Source organism: Sphaerodactylus townsendi, linkage group LG16, assembly GCF_021028975.2.
Source record: "Sphaerodactylus townsendi isolate TG3544 linkage group LG16, MPM_Stown_v2.3, whole genome shotgun sequence".
NCBI lineage: Eukaryota > Metazoa > Chordata > Lepidosauria > Squamata > Sphaerodactylidae > Sphaerodactylus > Sphaerodactylus townsendi.
Window position 1 is genome coordinate 4,191,761 of NC_059440.1, and position 21,949 is coordinate 4,213,709.

A 21,949-nucleotide genomic window follows, 5' to 3' on the forward strand; every position below is an offset into this window, starting at 1 on the left:
CCCTCAAGGCAAGAATGTGACGTGAACGTTTCTTCATCCAGATAGCACATAAAGTAGAAAATGCAAAGCTGCCTCCGTTCAAGAGCTCCTCCTTCGTTTTGTCAGCTAGCCATTTCTTGCACGCCTCCCAGGCATGGCTGCCACCTGGCCGAAGAGATTCTGGACCATCATCTTTTGCTCACAAACAAATCTCTTCTGTCTTTACAAGGATTTATAAAGCCACAAACCCCCTCACCAGTTCTCACGGGCAGGTGTACCTCCCAGACACTAATATCCTCTCCTGAGTGCTCGGAAGGACGGACGGACGGACGGACGGACGGACGGACGGACGGACGGACAAAAGAACGAAAGAAAGAACGAAAGAACAAACCAACGAACGAACGAACGAACGAACGAACGAACGAACGAACGAACGAACGAAAGAAAGAAAGAAAGAAAGAAAGAAAGAAAGAAAGAAAGAAAGAAAGAAAGAAAGAAAGAAAGAAAGAAAGAAAGAAAGAAAAACCTTGAAGGCGAGCAGGGAAAAGGCAGAGAACGTCTCAAGCCCCACAGCATGGGCAGAGAACTGGAGAAGAGGCAGGAAAGGGTTCGGAAATGGCATCTCTCCCCCCATGCTGCACTGCAGTTATTTAAATATATGTTTGTATCCCTCCAACTCTCTTTGCCATGACTCACAAGACAACTTCCAAGTCAAATGAATATGAAAATGGGTTATACAAGCACGAAGGCAGCAGCAAGAAAGCAAAATCCTATATCTCGAAGAAAGTATAACATTTATAACAAGGGAAAACTGGAAAAATTGAGAAATACTTCTGCACATTTACAGGAACAGTTATCACTGTGATATTCCTTATTCTATTTTACCACCACTTATCTTACAATATTGGTAAACGTAATTACTGTTTACTAAATATTGTACATAATATCTAATAATTAATGCTAAGATTTATTAAGATAATTACCACTTAATGCTTCTTCTATCACTATTCAATGCTCGTAATGGTCATGATCATCATACATTGTTTAGTGTCATTATACTATTGTCAATAATATTACATGTATACTTATTCTTCTCTTTTTATTTTAACACAACTGTAAATGATACATTATGGTTCCTATTTCTCTTAATTTTCTGTTCTGTTTATGCTTACAAAAATAAAATAAAAATAAATTGGGAAAAAAAAGAAAGCAAAATCCTTCCAAAATATCTACCCAGATAAAAGACTCACTGAAAGGAGACAGACATCAATATGAACCCAAAGCATGGAAAAACATCCAGAATTAGCTGGCTGTTAAAGGTTTTCTGGGCTTATCTAAGGCTGGCATCTTCAGAGATCTTCAGGTGACTCGCAGTGACATGCCTCTGAAGATGCCAGCCACAGATGCAGGCAAAACGTCAGGAGAAAATGCTACTGGAACACGGCCATACAGCCCGGAAACCACTCAACCCGCCAGTGTATCATAGCACTTTCTAATACATGCGCAGATGAACAACCTTGAAATTTACTATTCCCAAATGTAGCATGTTGCAGAGTTCCATGAACTTATCTACTGAACTGGTTGTTGTGGGTTTTCCGGGCTGTGTGGCCGTGGTCTGGTAGATCTTGTTCCTAACGTTTCCTAACGTCCCTAACATTTTGCCTGCATCTGTGGCTGGCATCTTCAGAGGTGTATCACAGAGGGAAGTCTGTTACACACTGTGTCCACCGTGTCACACACTGGACACAGTGTGTAACAGACTTCCCTCTGTGATACATCTCTGAAGATGCCAGCCACAGATGCAGGCAAAATGCTAGATCAGTGATGGCGAACCTTTTTGAAACCGTGTGCCAAAATTGCAACCCCAAACCATTTATTTATTGCAAAGTACCAACACGGCAATTTAACCTGAAAACGTAGGTTTTAGTTTAGAAAAAACGGTTGGCTCCGAGGCGTGCGTTACTCGGGAGTAAGCTTGGGGGTAGTTGGTGGCTTTGCTTTGAAGTAACCGTGCAACTCTTCCAACGGGTGAATCAAAACCCTAGGAGGGTTTACTCAGAATCAAGCCCCATTGCCAGCAACCAAGCTTGCTCCCAGGTAAAGAATTGCACTTTAGTTCTTCCCATGAAAATCAGTGGGGCTTAACAGTACTTAACAGGGTTACCTATACTGCTTCCCCAAAACTAGATCTTAGGTTTAATGCTAATAATTGAGCCCAGCGGCCCAGGCCAGCCTAGATGTTGGGGGGGGGGCACTCTGTTTGCGCGTGCCCACAAAGAGGGCTCCGAGTGCCACCTCTGGCACCTGTGCCATAGGTTCGCCACCACTGTGTTAGATCTACCAGACCACGGCCACACAGCCTGGAAAACCCACAACAACCAGTTGAATCTGGCTGTGAAACCCTTTGACAATACATTATCGACTGAAATTTGTGATTTGGTCTGACATCTGATCCATTAATTCACCTGCTCGGTACAGAGGAAGACAGAGCCAGGAAACATTTTTCACACTCCTTGACATTTCACACTCCATCATGTCAAGGCCCGGGGATCTCCACTCCAGAGAGGTCAAAAGTGATCAGGGCATTTTCTCATTAAACATTCGCAAGCCCTCAAGAGCCACTAATAAGAGGTTTCAAGAAGCAGCAGCTCCAGATGAACCAAGAAGAAGAAATGAGCAAGAATTACGTAAGCAAAATGACCTCTTTCCCTCTCAGCTGTGTGGGTGCTTCATTTTTTGAGAGGAGGACGAGAATGTCACACTACATCTTCTGGCGAGAATGACTATTAATTACAGGTGAAATATCCACTATTAAAATGGGGAGGTAGTCTTCTATCCTACGAGGAACTCAGAGGAGTGAAGTGCAAGTTGGTCACATAGGTACCGTATATACTCGCATATAACCCGAATTTTTCAGCACATTTTTTTGTGCTGAAAAAGCCCCCCTCGACTTATACGCGAGTCAGGTGTATTTTAAAAAATATTTTAGGGTTTTTACTTTGTCGGCCACCAGGGGCGCAGTTTTTAGGCTAGCGGCACCAACATTTCAGGGATCTTTCAAGAGACTCTCCTGATGATACCAGCCAAGTTTGGTAAAGTTTGGTTCAGGGGGTCCAAAGTTATGGATCCCCAAAGTGGGTGCCCCCATCCCCCATTGTTTCCAATGGGAGCTAATAGTAGTTGGGCTACATTTTGAGGGTCCATAACTTTGGACCCCTTGAACCAAACTTCACCAAACCCGGGAGGTATCATCAGGATAATATCTTGCTGATAGCAGCCAGGTTTGGTGATGTTTGGTTGAACTAAAGTGGGATCCCCAAATTTGCCCCATCCCCCATTGTTTCCAATGGGAGCTAATAGTAGATGGGGCTACATTTTGAGAGTCCATAACTTTGGACCCTTTGAACCAAACTTCACCAAACCCGGGAGGTATCATCAGGATAATCTCTTGCTGATTGCAGCCAGGTTTGGTGATGTTTGGTTTAGGGAGTCCAAAGTTATGGATCCCCAAAGTGGGTGCCCCCATCCCCCATTGTTTCCAATGGGAGCTAATAGTAGATGGGGCTACATTTTGAGGGTCCATAACTTTGGACCCCCTGAACCAAACTTCACCAAACCCAGGAGGTATCATCAGGAGGATCTCCTAAAGATACTCTGAAATGTTGGTACTGCTAACATAAACATTCCTCCCCTGTCCAAAAATCCAAGCAAAAAAATTTGAAGGATTTTAACTCTTGTGTTTTAGCTTGGTTGCTGGTTGAGCTAAGGTTTTTGTACTTTTAAACTTATTGTTGAGACCGTGTTGTTTTTGTTGACCCTCTTTTCCACTTACAGAGCTAGTTTACTGTTATTCTTTGAAATAAATATTCAAAAACATTTAACCTACTGATGCCTCAATTAATGTAATTTTATTGGTATCTATTTTTATTTTTGAAATTTACCAGTAGCTGCTGCATTTCCCACCCTCGACTTATACGCGAGTCAATACGTTTTCCCAGTTTTTTGTGGTAAAATTAGGTGCCTCGACTTATATGCAGGTCGACTTATACACAAGTATATACAGTATTTCACTTTCCTCTTAAGAACCTAAGAAATCACACTTATTTTCCCCACTCCCCCATATCCTCACAACAGTCCTGCGAGATAGACCAAGTCGAGACAGCATGTGCAGCAATCTAGAATAGATGACGCCCAGGCAAACCCTCTCCAAAATATCCTTTTCTGCAGGTCTGCAAAACATAAACCAGGTCTGGCTAGACTAGAGTCACAAAACCACAGGGAATACAACTGGGATGCTGAGGTGTTCCCAAGCCCGGCCTGACTGTCAGTGAGTGATTGCTTCCTTCTGGGGAACTTTCTAAAAAGCCCATCTACAAACTCACACACAGACACACACACACGCTCACCCCCATAATCCTACAAATGATGGGAGAGCTTAAGCCAGAACAATTTTTTTTTCCAGAAAAGAATAAACATAACCCAACATAACTTCCCCCTACATGCACACACAAAGGATTGGGGAAGAACAGATGAATACGGAAGGCAATAAGGCAACAGGCACTCACTCACACTTAACAAAAAAGGGACGGAATAAGACAAAAACACAGGTTCCTGACTGGTCTATCAAGGAGCGGCTGGAGTTCCTTGCTCTCCCATTTTTGAGGTAGAAAGAATACTGGCTAAGATGGAGTCCAGGGACAGGAAGTAGAAAAAAGTTAGTTCCTGCCTCCCAGAGATAGGGGTATGAAACCACCCACCAAGATGGCCTACGCTTACAGGAGAACAGCAAGGTTTTAAAATCTGGGAGAGCCAGTGATTGTTTAAGTAAAGACCTGGGTTCTTTTCTCCAATAACTCCAACCAGCTGAGGTTGTTATTGAAAAACAGAAACCAATCATTGTTATTGAAAAACAGAAACCAAAGAAATAAAACATAAATGCAGTTAAGAGACTGCTTGGCTGGTTATATTCCTTTTGGTTCCTTTGGTCCCCATTCCGGGAACCCATGGCCCAGAGATGCTTCTCTGACCACGTCTCAAGGTGGAATTCAAAATCCTGTTTTCCCCTTCTCAGGAAAACTCTGTTCAGGCCACGAGGTAATTTAGGCCTGTCTCCAGGAGATCAAAAGGCAAAGATGCTTTTTCACAGTCATTTGTGACTTCCCTTTGCTGTAGGGATAGCATCGTTCCATGACAGGCCCGTTCTTTTTCCACTGAGGGGTGCAGCTCTAGTCAATCATGGACACTACCTTCCATCAAACAGCACCCCTGAGAAAAATTCCGTTGGGCAACCAAGAGTTAAATTCTTACAAGTAAAAGATGAACATAGGAAATCCCAGCTCGGAGGGTACTTATCAAAGGAACATATTACTGTACCAAAAAGCAACTCGGGCTCTGGCACGACTAATCCGCAGTTAACGCAATGAGAGATATTTCGGATGGTGTCAAGGAGTTGGCTTAGAATAGGATGCCAGTGTGTTACCCTAATCACCCCAGCCAAGAAAACATGCTCCCCCCTGTATTTTTCTCTCCCATTTGAACGGGGCCACTTGGCACACTACCTGTATTGCTTAATAAACCCCGTTCAAAGGAGAGCCATAATGCTCGCCAGGTTTAATGTTATGCCTTCTGCCTTGTTACATGGCAGATTTAATAAGCAAGAAAAGGTTAAAAGATTGTGCCCATGTAACGATGGCTCAGTTGAATCTCTGGCCCACCAATTACTACACTGTCTCAGATTGAAGGAAATCAGATCCAAGTATGTGAATCTTACTCCTTTACATTTACCCCATCTCCCCGATTTAATTAGGATTACACTACTTGTTGGACAATCCTGATCCTTCTCTCTGTATGATAGTGGCAGACCTTCTCCTGGAAATTACTAAACACCCGTAGATTTCCTTCGACCTAACATTTATTTCCTGTATTGTATATGCTTTTTAATCCGTTTTTTATTATTGTTGTACTGTTGTCTATGCCAATAAAGGCTTGCTATGCTATGTGTTGCTGCAAAGAATTTTGTTTCAATTTATAAGTTTGACTGTTCAATTCTCATATGTTCTGTTTAGAAATCTTGCAAAATGGTAACATCGCTGTTAACATCTAATGATTTTTTCCAAATTTTTTAAATGTTTATGATCTGCTGAGCCGTCAAATGCAGGGCAGACAAGTCCATAGGACAGCTGTGAGCAGTTTGGCCATGGACAGGAATGCACAACCTTGCATGATAACAACTCCCAAACTTCAACTGGTAGTTCATGCATCCAGTCATTGACAGATTGCCCTCTCTGTCTGTCAGCCATCCATCATCTTTTGGACTGGGTACACTTGGCAGGTTTTGCAACCTGGCTTCAAATTCCTGCCTACCAGTTGCCTAGAAATGCTTTCCTTCTTGGTTTTCATCACTTTTTGTTGTACTGTTGTCTATGCCAATAAAGGCTTGCTTCTGAGGATGCCAGTGTGAAACAACTGTTTCCACAACAGATTTAAAAAAACCCGTGCCCGAGCCCCACCTGCCCTCTCGGAAAAACAGTAATTACCTCTGCCACCTTTGGAGGGACGCCATCTCCGAGCACTTCCCTTACGAAGCAATGCTGGCTCATGTAGAACGAGAGTCCGCAGGTCCTCTTGAAAGCATCTTTCAGCCGCTTCAGCTCGATATCCGTCACTGCGTTGAAGAAGAAAGGACAGAAATCGCCGTCAGTGAAGTGCCTCGCTCACAAAAATAAAGTTAGCTGCTTTTTAAAAGGAAAGCATTCTTTGCCCAGCGCCCTGCAACCAGAAGAAAAGGTTCAGAAAAGAGTCTCGGCAGGGAATAGGTGATACCGTCGCCCTCTCGCATGCACGGGAGGCATCGCTGGTTGGTCAGCTCGCGAGCTTCCTGACAGCTCTGCTATTTTGAAGCAGATTATGAAACTATCTTGCTCGCTGCACTGTCAAAAGGCTTTCATAACCAGAATCAACTGGCCGCTGTGGATTGTCGAAGGCTTTCACAGCCGGATTCAACTGGTTGTTGTGGGTTTTCTGGGCTGTGTGGCTGTGGTCTGGTACAGGGATCTGCAACTTGCGGCTCTCCAGGTGTTCATGGACTACAAATCCCATCAGCCCCCGCCAGCATGGCCAATTTGTAGTCCATGAACATCTGGAGAGCCGCAGGTTGCAGATCCCTGTAGCAGACCACAGCGACACAGCCCAGAAAACCCATAACAACCAGTTGAATCCAGCTGTGAAAGCCTTCGATATGGCCAATTGGCCGTGCTGGCAAGGGCTGATGGGAATTGTAGTCCATGAACATCTGGAGAGTTGCAGGTTGCAGATCCCTGTACCAGACCACAGTCACACAGCCCAGAAAACCCATAACAACCAGTTGAATCCGGCTGTGAAAGCCTTCGACATGGCCAATTGGCCATGCTGGCAAGGGCTGATGGGAATTGTAGTCCATGAACATTTGGAGAGCCGCAGGTTGCAGACCCCTGGTCTGGTAGATCTTGTTCCTAATGTGGTCTGGTAGATCTTGCTCCTAACAGTGTGTAACACAGTGTGTAACACACTTCTCTCTGTGATACACCTCTGAAGATGCCAGCCACAGATGCAGGCGAAACGTTAGGAACAGCATCTACCAGACCATGGCCACACAGCCCGGAAAACCCACAAGAACCACCTGGCTGTTGTGGGTTTCCTGGGCTGTGTGGCTGTGGTCTGGTAGTTTTTGCGCCCAACATTTTGCTCGCATCCACTGCTGGAATCTTCAGAGACAAATCACAGTGAGACGTGTTTCTCTTTGTGGTTATGTTTCTCTCTCCACAGCACGCCACACAGAGAAATACATCTTACTGCGACATGCCTTTGAAGACGCCAGCCATGGATGCAGGCGAAACCTGGAGAGCAAAAACTGCCAGACCCCAGCCGCACAGCCCGGAAAACCCACAACAGCCAGTAACTCACTCATTCACATAAACACACACGCCCACAGAAACAAGGACAATGGGATTTTGAATTGGGTGGAGAAAAGATTCACAACTTATTTTTTTTTAAGCTTCATTTTTTTCTTCAAATTATGGTTTTCTCCCTCACAGTACTACACTTGGAGCTGCAGTCATTCAACACCAACAAGTGTGGTGTAATCCAGAACTCTCAACACAGGAATGTCAACCTTCCAAAGAACTGAAAATGTCTCGATTTCCAGTATTCGCTGCGTGTGAGACGAAGACATTCAACAATACAGCATGTCAGCCCTCTAACCTGGAGGGCATATCACCCATCTTCCCCATGGACAGCACTACAATGGCTCACAACAACCAGGACTACTAGAGAGATTTACGGCCAAGACGCAGGCTTCCGTAATGTTAAGGAAACACAGAATCTGATTTAAATAATGATTTAAGGCCTTGCGCGGCCTGGGACCTCTGTACCTGCGGGACCATCTTGCCCCATATGTCCCAAACCGGCCTCTGTGCTCTGCAGAGGCAAATTTGCTGGTGATCCCTGGCCCCTCCATGATACGGCTAGCCTCTACCCGGGCCAGAGCCTTTACAGCTCTGGCCCCGGCCTGGTGGAACGCTCTCCCTTCAGCTGTGCGGGCCCTGCGGGATCTAAACGAGTTCCGCAGGGCCTGCAAGACTGAGCTGTTCCGCCGGGCCTTTGGGGAGGCTGGCCGCTGATGCAATCCCCCCCCCCCCGTTAACATCTGGGGATCCTGCCGTCCCTCCCCTCTTTTAGGGGAATGGTTAGTAAGTCGCCTTCTGTGTATTATTTATTGTACTTTGATACTGATACGCTGCTTTTAATGGGGTTTTAATGATTTAAAGTATATAGAGCCATTTTATTATGATTTATTTAATTATTGAGATTTATTGATTTCTTTTGTGCTCTATTTATACATTTATGTTCACCGCCCTGAGCCCTCCGGGGGAGGGCAGTATACAAATATAATTAATTGATTGATTGATTGATTGATTGATGTTCATGGGTGTAATGGAAGACAGAAGGGTGGACAAACAATATAGTTATATGTATAAAATAATGATCAAAGCAGCCCATGCAACAATAGCCTTGGGCTGGAAAGAAAAGAAAAAATGGACATTTTAGAGATGGTTAGAATATATCTGGGAACAAGGGACACTTGATATTTTCGATATATTAACCAAAAAATAAGATGTGGCAAGAGAAACAGAATGAAATTTTGAAGATATGGATAATATCTGTGGACTGGATGAAAGAAGCTCGAGTCGACGAAGAAATATGGGAGAAGAGGCTACAGAGAATGAACTTACTGCTGGGGTGCTGTGTGGTTTCCGGGCTGTATGGCCAGAAATTTAGTACCAAGAATCCTCTCCTGGCGTTGCTTCGCCTGCATCTAGAGTTGGCTGGCATCTTCAGAGGATCTGATGGGAAGGATCCCATCAGATCCTCTGAAGATGCCAGCCACAGATGCAGGTGAAACGTCAGGAGAGAAATGCTAGAAATAGAACAGGGGTAGGAACCTGCTTGACTCTCCAGATAATTAGGAACTACAATTCCCATCAGCCCCTACCAGCATGGCCAATTGGCCATGCTGACAGAGGCTGATGGGAATTGTAGTTCCTGAACATCTGGAGAGCCGCAGGTTCCCTACCCCTGTGCTAGAACACGGCCACACAGCCTGGAAACCACACAGCACCCCAGTGATTCCGGCCATGAAAGCCTTCGACAATACATTGAACTTACTGCTGTTTGTGTGACAAAACTATGAAGAAGAAGCAACAGGGGGAGGGAGAAACGGGGGGGAAAGTATCGTTTGAAAATGTATGAAGAAGAAAATTACTATAAACTGTAAAATTCAAAGGATACAATAAAAATTAAATTAAAAAAAGGAAACAGAATCTGGGGTGGAGATACTGACCACACGAAACAATTTTGGGGCAATAATTGGGGTTTAATTGGCGGGGGACAGAGCGAGGCTTTCAGAACCACCTGATGTAGCACACTAGCAATTTCACTTAGGAACAAAAGTCCACAAGGCATTGCATGCAACCACAGCCTTGAGTGCGCTCAAAATAGATTACTGCCATGCACAGAAAGAGACGGCAGGCAACTCCTTGGGCACAGCCACCGCGCCTGCGAGCTCTTGTCTGGATTCTGAAAACGTTTGCTTTTCGTGCCGAGGCAGGACAGCCATTTGAAAAGCCCCCGAAATGTTGTTTGGCAGGGTGTTTTGAACGGAACCAGCGCGCAACCTTTAAAAGCGGGGAAGAGCCTGGAGCTTGGATCGGGACGAGAGAAATACTGGACCACTGCCCAATGTCGAGGTGCTGGCTCTGCTTGGCAGAATACTATGAGGAAAGCGACTGCCAGTTCTTAAAGGGTGGCATCCAATGAATCGGTTGCTGGAATAGTCTAGCCCAGGGGTCCGCAAGCTATGGTTCTCCAGAAGTTCATGGACTACAATTCCCATCAGTCCCTGCCAGCATGGCCAATTGGCAGGGCTGATGGGAATTATAGTCTGGAGAGCCATAGAAGAAGAAGAACAAGAAGAAGAACAAGAAGAACAAGAACAAGAACAAGAAGAACAAGAAGAAGAAGAAGAACAAGAACAAGAACAAGAAGAGGAGAAGTAGAGGAGGAGGAGGAGGAGGAGGAGGAGGAGGAGGAGGAGGAGGAGGAGGAGGAGTTTGGATTTATATCCCCCCTTTCTCTCTATAGGAGACTCAAAGGGGCTTACAATCTCCTTGCCCTTCCCCCCTCACAACAAACACCCTGTGAGGTAGGTGGGGCTGAGAGGGCTCTGAGAAGCTGTGACTAGCCCAAGGTCACCCAGCTGGCGTGTGTGGGAGTGCACAGGCTAATCTGAATTCCCCAGAGAAGCCCCCACAGCTCAGATGGCAGAGCTGGGAATCAAACCCGGTTCCTCCAGATTAGATACACGAGCTCTTAACCTCCTACGCCACTGCTGCTCCTCTGCAGGCCACTGGTCAAAAGCAAAATACGCACTGACATCCCTCCCAAGCTAGCTGCCTCTTCTGCAGTGGCATACCTAGGCAAACTGGCATCCTGGGCAAAACCTGAGTTTGATGCCTCCCCCCCAAGGGCAGAGCAGCCAGGCCACGGCACTCACCCTTCCTGGACGGCCCCAGCAGCCCAAGCTCACCGGAGGCAGAGCTCCCCCGTCCTCCTGCTCTGCCTCTGGTGGCTTGTGGGCCACCGTACAGAGTGGGTGTGGCTTAGTTAGAGTGGGTGTGGCTTAGAAATCAGACGCCCCCAAGTGACTAAAAATTTCTGTGCCTTGGGCAGCTGCCCACTATGCCCAATGGGCGGTACGCCACTGCTCTTCTGTGCGCTGTTCAAATATTTTTGTTTTATTGGAGCAGACGTTCAGATGCTAGCAGTGAAATTCCACCACTACCACCACCACCCCGATACAGACTCAATTCAACCAGGAAGGCTGATCTTGAGAGTGTTCCTGCTGGCACAGATGGACGGAGGCTGGCTGAACAAATTAGATTTTTGTCCCCGGGAATTGAAATCTTTCCATTCTAATCGCAGACGGTCTCCCGGGAGCACGAGGGAACACACGAACTCTGCAGTCTCCACTGCCATTCCCTGATCCCCCGAGAGACAGTCGACAAGGCGCTTCAAGAGCCGGTGATAAATGCCTCCAAATGTATTCCCAACCCCACTCGCAATATTTATGAAGCTTCAATTTTTAATTTGTTGTAAGAGCCTGAGCTTTGGGGACGCAAAGCATTGTCATGAAGCACCGCAGCTCAGGGCCGAGCAGATAATTCAGCACCGAAGGCCAGCGTTAAGAGATGGATTGCAAACAGAAGGGGTTGCTGCTCATCTGCATATCTGGAGTTTCGGGAAAGGGATGCATCAAGAGCATTTCGTTTTCGCAAACCCAGCCAACACCAGACTGCAGGCAGAGGTCACACAGGGCCCGCCCCAAACTGGCAGGCTTGCAAACCCCTGTTCCAGTTTCTTGAGGAAATGCGGACGAAGTGGACGTCCGGGCCCTGCAGGACCTTGGTGAGTTCCACAGGGCCTGGAAGACTGAGTTGTCAAGCCGGGCTCTTGGTAAGCCTGGCCGCTGAGGGCGTCCCCTCCCCTCCTACTTCAGGTAGTCCCTATTACATCTATGGGACCTGTGGTGGGATCCAAAATTTTTAGCAACAGGTTCCCATGGTGGTGGGATTCAAACAGTGGCGTAGTGCCAATGGGGCTGGGCGGGGCACGACAGGGGCGTGGCCGGGCATTCCGGGGGCGGGGCATTAATAATTTCTCTGTTACTGTAAAAAACTCTTACTGTTAAAAAAAGTTCCTAATTTCTAGCTGGTATCTTTCTGTCCATAATTTAAACTCATTATAGCAAGTCCTATCGTCTGCTGCCAACAGAAACAACTACTTCTCCTCTAATTGACTGCCTGTCAAATACTTAATACTTTCAAATACTTAATTTTGTTTCTGGAAATCAAAAGAAGGAGACTTTCCTTAAACAAGGAACTTTACCACATTTCTAAAACACGTTTTTAAAACAGCGCAACAGGGAGAATTATCCCGTTTTCTACCTTCGCTAACCAGCCACATAGGAAACAACAGGACTTTATGGTTTGGGGACCTAATGGAATTTCTAATGGAAAAGTGGACCCAATTAGTAACCCCCTCTCGGCACACACAAATAATTAGTAACCCACTCTCGGGAACTGGTGAGAACCTGCTGGATCCCACCTCCGTATGGGACCCTCTGTTCCTCTCTTCAGGGGTGTTTTTTTAGATTGTTGGACGCTATCTATGATATCTTGTATGCTGCATTTTTAACTGGGTTTAGCTATTTTAATGTTAGGAGCCATTTTATATTTTATATTTTATATTTATTTTTTCTGATCGTGCTCCTTCTGTTTGTTATGTTGTTTCGGCTGTACCCCGCCCAGAGCCCTTCGGGGGTGGACGGTATATAAATTCAATTATAAATAAATAAAATAAAATGAATAATCCGAAATGCCAAACATGGTTTTAGGACCCATTGATTTCAGAAGGCCTCTGGGAAGAAGAGCTCAGTCCAGATGTAAGTGCGGGCCAGTCTTCATGGCACAAGCCACGGGAGGCCTAGTCGACCTGCGTCCGAAAGCCTCTTTCAAGGAAGAGAAAATCCTGATTGCACACAAAAGGGAGAACTGCTCTTGCAGGCAAAACATACCCCAGTTGCCCAAATGCTCCATACCAGTAGTCATAGACATGAAAGCATTTTCTTCTCAGACTTCTGCAAAGTCAGGAGCCTAACTATACGGCACTGATGCAGCACAGGTTCTACCATGTAGCTCCCTGAAGGGGGTTAAATTCTCTCGAGCACATGGCACCACCTAGCAAAACCACCCCTTCCCATACTCAAGAAGTTGATAACATAGAGGCTTCTACAGCCCCCGCCTTGTTTCCTCTACCACACCACCCGTACGCCTATCTTTTGGTAGGCTGCAGCCTTCAGTATATGTCAAACAGAGGTGACCCTTCAAGCCCACGCTGAGCTCAAAATACATTGTTCTACTTCTTCTTGGGCTGTATTCCCCTTGAGGGGCTCGCACTGACATTTTGTTCACCAAATGGCTCGATTTTGGGCATTTTCAGGGGTAAGGTTGACAGCACGCATGTCCTCAGCATTCATCCATCGTTTCTTTGATCTTCCACGTGGGCGGTGGTCTCCAGGGTCAAAGTTTAGGGCACTAGCACACTAAATTAAGGAACCTAGGAAAGAGCCCTGCTCTTCCTGCTGAGGCAGGAAAAATACTGGGGGGAAATGGCCACCTGAGTCTCCTACAGGAAGTGACAAAAAGGTTGTTCCTGCCTCCCTGAGAATGGGTTGGGAAATCACCATCAAGATGTCCTCCGACTCCAGGAGAAGAGTCGCCCAAGCATCCACCGGAGCATCTTCATTTCCATCACATGAAGAGTCTGTTCATGTTGGCGGGTTGCTGGCCAACATTTTGTTCCATATAGGACCACAGGGTGGATAACTGTGGTGCCCATGTTTGCCTCCAGGTTCTCTGTTCAAAATCACAAGGAACGGAGTTGGCACATCTCATCCACCAGTTGCACAAGAAGTCAAAGAGGAATGTAATATACAAAATGATTTTAAAAGTATATATGAATGGGGTTCAGGCTCTCCTCCCACGTGCGGACACACCTTTGATGTCCCTAGCCCACCGGCGGATTCTTGAACAAGGGCCTGAATCCGGCTCCTGGGATTTAAACTGAGCTAGACAATAAAATCGTTTTCTCTGCACCCGTGAAACACCTTCTGATTCCTCAATCCGGCAGCCGCTCCACCTTCAGATGCACCAACCTTAATTATTAATACAATTCTCGCCAATGCAGCCAACTCGGCTTTGCATATCAAACGGCAGCATCTTTCATTCTGAACGCTTTACAGATGATATATGAGAATGGCTGGAGGACAAGGGTCTCGTCGCGGGACAGCTCCCAGAGAAACCCTGAACTCGATTCGTGGGACGGGGAAGAGTTCAGTCTTTCTTTCAGCGCAGACAGCATGATATCCTCAGAAGAAGAAGAAGAAGAGTTTGGATTTATATCGCCCCTTTCTCTCCTGCAGGAGACTCAAAGGGGCTTACAATCTCCTTGCCCTTCCCCCCTCACAACAAACACCCGTGAGGTAGGTGGGGCTGAGAGAGCTCTGAGAAACTGTGACTAGCCCAAGGTCACCCAGCTGGCGTGTGTGGGAGTGCACAGGCTAATCTGAATTCCTCAGATAAGCCTCCACAGCTCAGGCGGCAGAGCGGGGAATCAAACCCGGTTCCTCCAGATTAGATACACGAGCTCTTAACCTCCTACGCCACTGCTGCTCAGGGAGCAAGTTTCTGTGCAACAGACGAACGAATGAATCCAAAATGAGGAGCAACCAAGAAAGAGCTACAGGTCTGCAGCCAAAAGAAGGGGACTGATTAATCAAAGTGCCATTTTTCATCTTCTCCGCAATTTCTGATCATGTGACGTGTTCCAGCTGGTGGTCTTGCCTCGTTCCTCTAAACCTGAGTACCGCCCTCGGCTTGCTAATCTGGAGAAACCCTTTCATCCTTGTCTAGTGGACTTATAGCAGTGGTGGCGAACCTATGGCACGGGTGTCAGAGGTGGCACTCAGAGCCCTCTCTGTGGGCACAAGCAAACAGAGTGCCCCCACACACATCTAGGCTGGCCTGGGCCACTGGGCTCCATTATTAGCATTAAACCTAAGACCTAGTTTTGGGGAAGCAGTGTAGGTAACCCTGTTAAGCACTGTTAAACCCCACTGATTAAACCCCACTGATTTTCATGTGAAGAACTAAAGCACGATCCTTTACCTGGGAGTAAGCTTGGTTGCTGGCAATTGGGCTTGCTTCTGAGTAAACACTCCTAGGGTCGTGATTCACCTGTTGGAAGAGTTGCACAGTTGCTTCAAAGCAAAGTCACCAACTACCACCAAGCTTACTCCTGAATAACGCACGCTGGAGCCAACCGTTTTTTCGCTAAAGCCTCGCTTTCAGGTTAAATTGCCGTGTTGGCACTTGGCGATAAATAAGTGGGTTTTGGGTTGCAATTTGGGCACTCGGTCTCGAAAAGGTTCGCCATCACTGACTTCTAGGGACAGCATCTTCAACCTTACTAGAAAAACTATTTAGTGACGCCCCATTGCAAAGCATCATTTCCTGCGACCCCCCCCCCCCCCCGCCAGACCCCATTGCACGATTTCTGCCCCCTCCCCCACCATACTTATCTGGTTACCAACTTAGTCTGAATTAAAGCCAGCCAAAATCTGTGATAAACTCAGCAACGCACAAAGCTAACCATCTGCAAGGCTGCGGTCTTCATGGATAACATTTTCAATCCGGCACAGATCTTCCATTTCAGATTCACTGGCTAATAGAATCGTATCGGTTGCTGTTCGGTAGGATGTTACAACCAATAGTTGCAGAATATTGCCAGCGATTGTATCTAGTTGATTGAGATGCATTCCTACCTCAATGTAGAAATATATGCAACCAGTCTGCTGTAAGTTACCACCGCTGTAAAGGGACATTCTTTCCTTGATCTTTTCTTTATGGTCGGAGGCTTTCACGGCCGGATTCAACTGGTTCGGGTGGGTTTTCCGGGCTGTGTGGTTCTGGTTCTGGTGGGTTTTCCAGGCTGTGTGGTTCTGGTTCTGGTGGGTTTTCCACGGCCACACAGCCTGGAAAACCCACCAGAACCAGTTTTCTTTATGGCTTCACATGCTACATAGATAACTGGGCTTACCCCTTACATTTCTAGTCTCATGGGAAACGGGATGTTTCCGTTGTCCTGTGGGGGCAGGAGGCCAGATGGCTTTATCTCTATCTGTCGCCGACCTTGGGGCGCCTCGGCTCCAGAATAACTCTTTCTCACATTCTTTGGGAAAATGGGAAGGGGGATTAATTCTGAATAAAGGGGATAGAAAACACCAGGCTTGCCAGAACTGGCTTCTTGCAAGCTGGGTGCTTCATTGCCTTCCAATAAACGCTGCTCATCAACAATCCAGAGTTTGTTTATTGATTCAACTACGAACACAAACCAGCTTTTCTTTTTTGAAAAAAGAAAGGCTGGGCCTGCTGCTCCAGGCTGATTAGCAAATCTAAACAGTTGGTTGTCACACAACTGTTGTCACACAGCCTTCCAACCACGAGCCAAATACTCCAATGAAAGGTAAGCGTAAGATGAGATATTCCTCATCCTCCTGTCTCTCAATTTGCCGCAATGTTAGATTTCATATTTCTGACGGCAGCAAAGTTCTTAAGGACTCTGTAGTCATCCTGAAGATATATATATTGCGGGGGGGGGGGGGGGAGCCAAAGTGCATCTGCTTTGAATGCAGATACATCCCCTATGGCAGTGATGGTGAGCCTTTTTGAGACCGAGTGCCCAAACTGCAACCCGAAACCATGAAGCAACCATGCAACTCTTTGAACAGGTGAATCACGACCCTAGGAGGGTTTACTCAGAAGCAAGCCACACTGCCAGCAACTGAGCTTACTCCCAGGTAAAGGATCGCGCTTTAGTTCTTTGCATGAAAATCAGTGGGGTTTAACAGCACTTTACAGGGTCACCTATACTGCTTCCCCAAAACTAGGTCTTAGGTTTAATGCTAATAATCAAGCCTAGTGTTCCAGTCCAGCCTAGATGTGTGTGTGTGGGGGGGGGGTGATCCCCCCCCCGATGAACTCTGTTTGTGCGTTCCCACAGAGAGGGCTCTGAGTGCCACCTCTGGCACCCGTGCCATAGTTTCGCCATCACTGCCCTATGGAGTGTTGTGTGGTTTCTGGGCTGTATGGTGGTGTTCTAGTAGCATTCTTTCCTGATGTTTCGCCTGCATCTGTGGCTGACATCTTCAGAGGATCCCCTATGCTTTCAGAACAAGAGATGAAATATATATACACATATATACACATATGTATATATACATATATATATATACACATATCCCCTATAAGAACATAAGAAAGAGCCAGCTGGATCAGACCAGAGTCCATCTAGTCTAGCTCTCTGCTACTCACAGTGGCCCACCAGGTGCCTTTGGGAGCTCACAGGCAGGAGGTGAAAGCAATGGCCTTCTGCTTCTGCTGCTCCCCAGCACCTGGTCTGCTAAGGCATTTGCAATCTCAGATCAAGGAGGATCAAGATTGGTAGCCAAAGATTGACTTCTCCTCCATAAATCTGTCCAAGCCCCTTTTAAAGCTATCCAGGTTAGTGGCCATCACCACCTCCTATCTTTTCATCTCTTCTCAGTTACGGGGCCGTCACACCGTCACACACATTATCTTTCTCTTTCCAAAAAAAGCTTAAGGCATTCTCCACTTGACAAGCTACCAGAGCGATTTAAAGGTACCACTCCCCTACAGACCAAGTGGCAGTCTGGAACAGGAGGCTGACACTGATTTTGCATCAACGACCCACGGAATCCACAGGTCTTACGTAGTACGCATTAGAAACCATCTCCCCACCCCACCCCCACCCCCATGCATATAAAAGGCTATCTAGTCACAGCCAAGGTATGGTAACCCCCTAGGGTTTTCAAGGCAAGAGACATTCAGAGATAGGTTGCCATTGCCTGCCTCTTTGCAGCAGAGGTGGAGTGAGGGGGAACTGCGCCCAGGGCATGCACGCACCCTGCACTCCTGCCATGCCCCCACCCCGCCCCGTTGGCGCTACGCCACTGCTTTGCAGTGACCCTGGACTTTCCTTATTGGTCTCCCAACCAAGTATTAACCAGGGCCAACCCTCCTTAGCTTCCAAGATCTGACGAGGTTGGGTTAGTCAAGGCTATCCAAGTCAGGGCTCTCTTCTCAATACCTGGAGGAAATTAAATTGGCCTGAGGCCAAGTTGCTTTGTTTTGCTTTTGGCCTTTGAATTCTGCTCATTTCCTGAAGACACTGAGGTGGTAAGTGGGTGAGCACACTTTCTGTGTGACGGTGTCACACACACTGCGACACAGAGACACAGAGAGTGTGCTCACACTGTGTTGCGCGCAGAACAAAAGTGCGCCGTGTGTAGCTGTATAGTCCCCAGCCAGCAGATACACAAGACTGTCACACACATGCTTGTGTGTGTGCTGTGTGGGGACTACACAGCTACACACAACAACAGTGACTGATGTGCAATAAAAAGCCATGTGTGCAGAGGTGGGATCCAGCAGGTTCTCACCAGTTCCCGAGAGTGGGTTACTAATTATTTGTGTGTGCCGAGAGGGGGTTACTAATTGGGTCCGCTTTTCCATTAGAAATCCCATTAGGTCCAAAAACCATAAAGTCCTGTTGTTTCCTATGTGGCTGGTTAGCGAAGGTAGAAAACGGGATAATTCTCCCTGTTGGGCTGTTTTAAAAACATGTTTTAGAAATATGGTAAAGTTCCTTGTTTAAGGAAAGTCTCCTTCTTTTGATTTCTAGAAACAAAATTAAGTATTTGAAAGTATGAAGTATTTGACAGGCAGTCAATTAGAGGAGAAGTAGTTGTTTCTGTTGGCAGTAGACAATAGGACTGGCTATAACAATGATGGCGAACCTTTTCGAGACCGAGTGCCCAAATTGCAACCCAAAACCCACTTATTTATCGCAAAGTGCCAACGCGGCAATTTAACCTGAATACTGAGGTTTTAGTTTAGAAAAAATGGTTGGCTTCGAGGCGCACGTTACTCAGAAGTAAGCTTGGTGAAGCAACCGTGCAACGCTTCTAATGGGTGAATCACGACCCTAGGAGGGTTTACTCAGAAGCAAGCCCAATTGCCAGCAACCAAGCTTACTCCCAGGTAAAGGATCGTGCCCAGGCTAGCCTAGATGTGTGTGTGTGGGGGTGGTGATTTTCTGCCCCCCCCATATGATGAACTCTGTGCACGTGTGCCCACAGAAAGGGCTCTGAGTACCACCTCTGGCACCTGTGCCATAGGTTCGCCATCACTGGGCTATAATGAGTTTAAATTATGGACAGAAAGATACCAGCTGGAAATTACAGTAAGAGTTTTTTACAGTAACAGAGAAATTATTAATGCCCCGCCCCCAGAATGCCCGGCCACGCCCCTGTCGTGCCCCGCCCAGCCCCATTGGCGCTACGCCACTGTTTGAATCCCACCACCATGGGAACCTGTTACTAAAATTTTTGGATCCCACCACTGCATGTGTGCAATAGTCCTGGGGAGCCCTCATCCTGAAGAACTGCCCAAACTAAGCATGTAAGGATCTGGATCAGCGAATGGGTGGGCGACCGCATGGATGCTCGCTGAAGCTGGTGTGAGCATTCTGAAAGAAGAGAGAAATATTTTCAGAGCCTGCGTGGTAGAGTGGGAGGTGTGCAAGATGTACAGGCTAGCTCATTTCGCAGAACGATCGCAAGGATAATACAGAGCCACCCGCACAAAGGACGTTCTGAATTCCTTGGAAGAAAGGCGGGGCACAAAGGCAAGGAATGGCAGGGATGTGCCATTTAGACATAAGTTAATAAAAGGAAACATTTCTTCATGCAACGCTTGTTGGGAATTTGCTGCCACAGGAGGTAGAGATGGCCACTAACCTGGATAGCTTTAAGAGGGGCTTGGACAGATTTATGGAGGAGAAGTCGATGTATGGCTACCAATCTTGATCCTCCTTGATCTGAGGTTGCAAATGCCTTAGCAGACCAGGTGCTCAGGAGCAGCAGCAACAGAAGGCCATTGCTTTCACATCTGCTCGGGGGGAGCAGCAGTGGCGTAGGAGGTTAAGAGCTCATGCATCTAATCTGGAGGAACCAGGTTTGATTCCCAGCTCTGCCGCCTGAGCTGTGGAGGCTTATCTGGGGAATTCAGATTAGCCTGTACACTCCCACACACGCCAGCTGGGTGACCTTGGGCTAGTCACAGCTTTTCCCAAAGGAACCTGGTGTAGCAGAGTGCTGAACTAGATGGACTCTGCTCTGATCCAGCAGGCTCTTTCTTATGTTCTTAAGGCCATTGCTTTCACCTCCTGCCTGTGAGCTCCCAAGGGCACCTGGTGGGCCACTGCGAGTAGCAGAGTGCTGGACTAGATGGACTCTGGTCTGATCCAGCAGGCTCTTTCTTATGTTCTTAAGGCCATTGCTTTCACATCCTGCCTGTGAGCTCCAAAAGGCACCTGGTGGGCCACTGCGAGTAGCAGAGAGCTGGACTAGATGGACTCTGGTCTGATCCAGCAGGCTCTTTCTTATGTTCTTAAGTTCTCGGGTTCTTGTGTGTGGCACTGGATTGTGGCCCTAAATATAGGTCTAGTGGCTCAAACAACCTTCTTGTTAACAAAGATCTAACAGCATCATATTCATGCACAAGGACAGATGCTGCATGTGGGCATTTCTCTCACTTTCGCTAAAAATGGTTCAGGGACAAATAAACTTTCTGCAGAGAGAGGCAACTGTTGCAAAAATATTTCAATCATGTAAATTAATACAATTAAAAAGGGGGGGAAATTTTGCAACTATTTCCCTCAATTCATTTTCTAGTTTCTTAGGGATGGAGTCTCAGCACAGTGGAGGAGAATACACTTTGCAAGCAGAAGAGTGGAACTGAAGAATGAAGAAAAAGAAGAAGAAGAAAAAGAAGAAGAAGAAAAAGAAAAAGAAGAAGAAGAAGAAGAAGAAGAAGAAGAAGAAGAAGAAGAAGAAGAAGAAGAAGAAGAAGAAGAAGACTTTATTTACAGTCAATGACCAGATATATTACAAATCTCCAAAATATCCACAACAAAACAAGAATGCAGATCTCTCTCCCGTATTCCAGCACTATCCATCTACCGTGTTTCCCCGAATATAAGACAGTGTCTTATATTAATTTTTGCTCCCAAAGATGCGCTATGTCTTATTTTCAGGGGATGTCTTATTTTTCTGTGTTCTGTTCGTCGGGCGTGCTTCCAAACAAAAACTTTGCTATGTCTTACTTTCGGGGGATGCCTTATATTTTGCACTTCAGCAAAACCTCTACTATGTCTTATTTTTCGGGGATGTCTTATATTAGGGGAAACAGGGTATATATCATTATACTTTGTAAACACACCAAACAGCATAAAAATACTAAACTAAACAGAAATATCTAAGGGGGATACCATGTTCAGATCATTTTTTCTTTTTCATAATGAATAGACAGAATTTTGCTACCCATTTAGTAATATTCTCCTTCTTATCTTGTGAAGAGTGAAGGAATCCATACTATTTAGTGGCAATCTTCTGCCACGCAGAGTCCATGCATTACCACAGATCCTCTGAAGATGACAGGCGAAACGTCAGGAGAAAATTCTACTAGAACACGGCCATACGGCCCGGAAACCACACGACACCCCATTACTACAGAGTTGGAGAAGCTGAGTCGACCATCTACAGGGGAATGGGAATGCAGAATGAATGCACAACATTTCTCATCAGAACGGGCAGCCCACTACGCTTCCGAAACCACACAGCTCGGGAGCAGAATCTGTGCTTCGCATGTAGACGGATTCCGGATTCATTCCTCGC

At 46.5% G+C, this 21,949-nt stretch overlaps 1 protein-coding gene across 1 annotated transcript in view; it reads right to left on the reverse strand.

Annotated features, from left to right (window-relative positions):
* The window catches only part of LOC125445920 (ubiquitin carboxyl-terminal hydrolase 32-like), a 114,816-nt gene that overhangs the window by 47,933 nt on the left and 44,934 nt on the right, over positions 1 to 21,949 (reverse strand). The window contains 1 exon segment of the mRNA XM_048519358.1: positions 6,516 to 6,643. Within this exon segment, the coding sequence (XP_048375315.1) occupies positions 6,516 to 6,643 (128 nt within the window).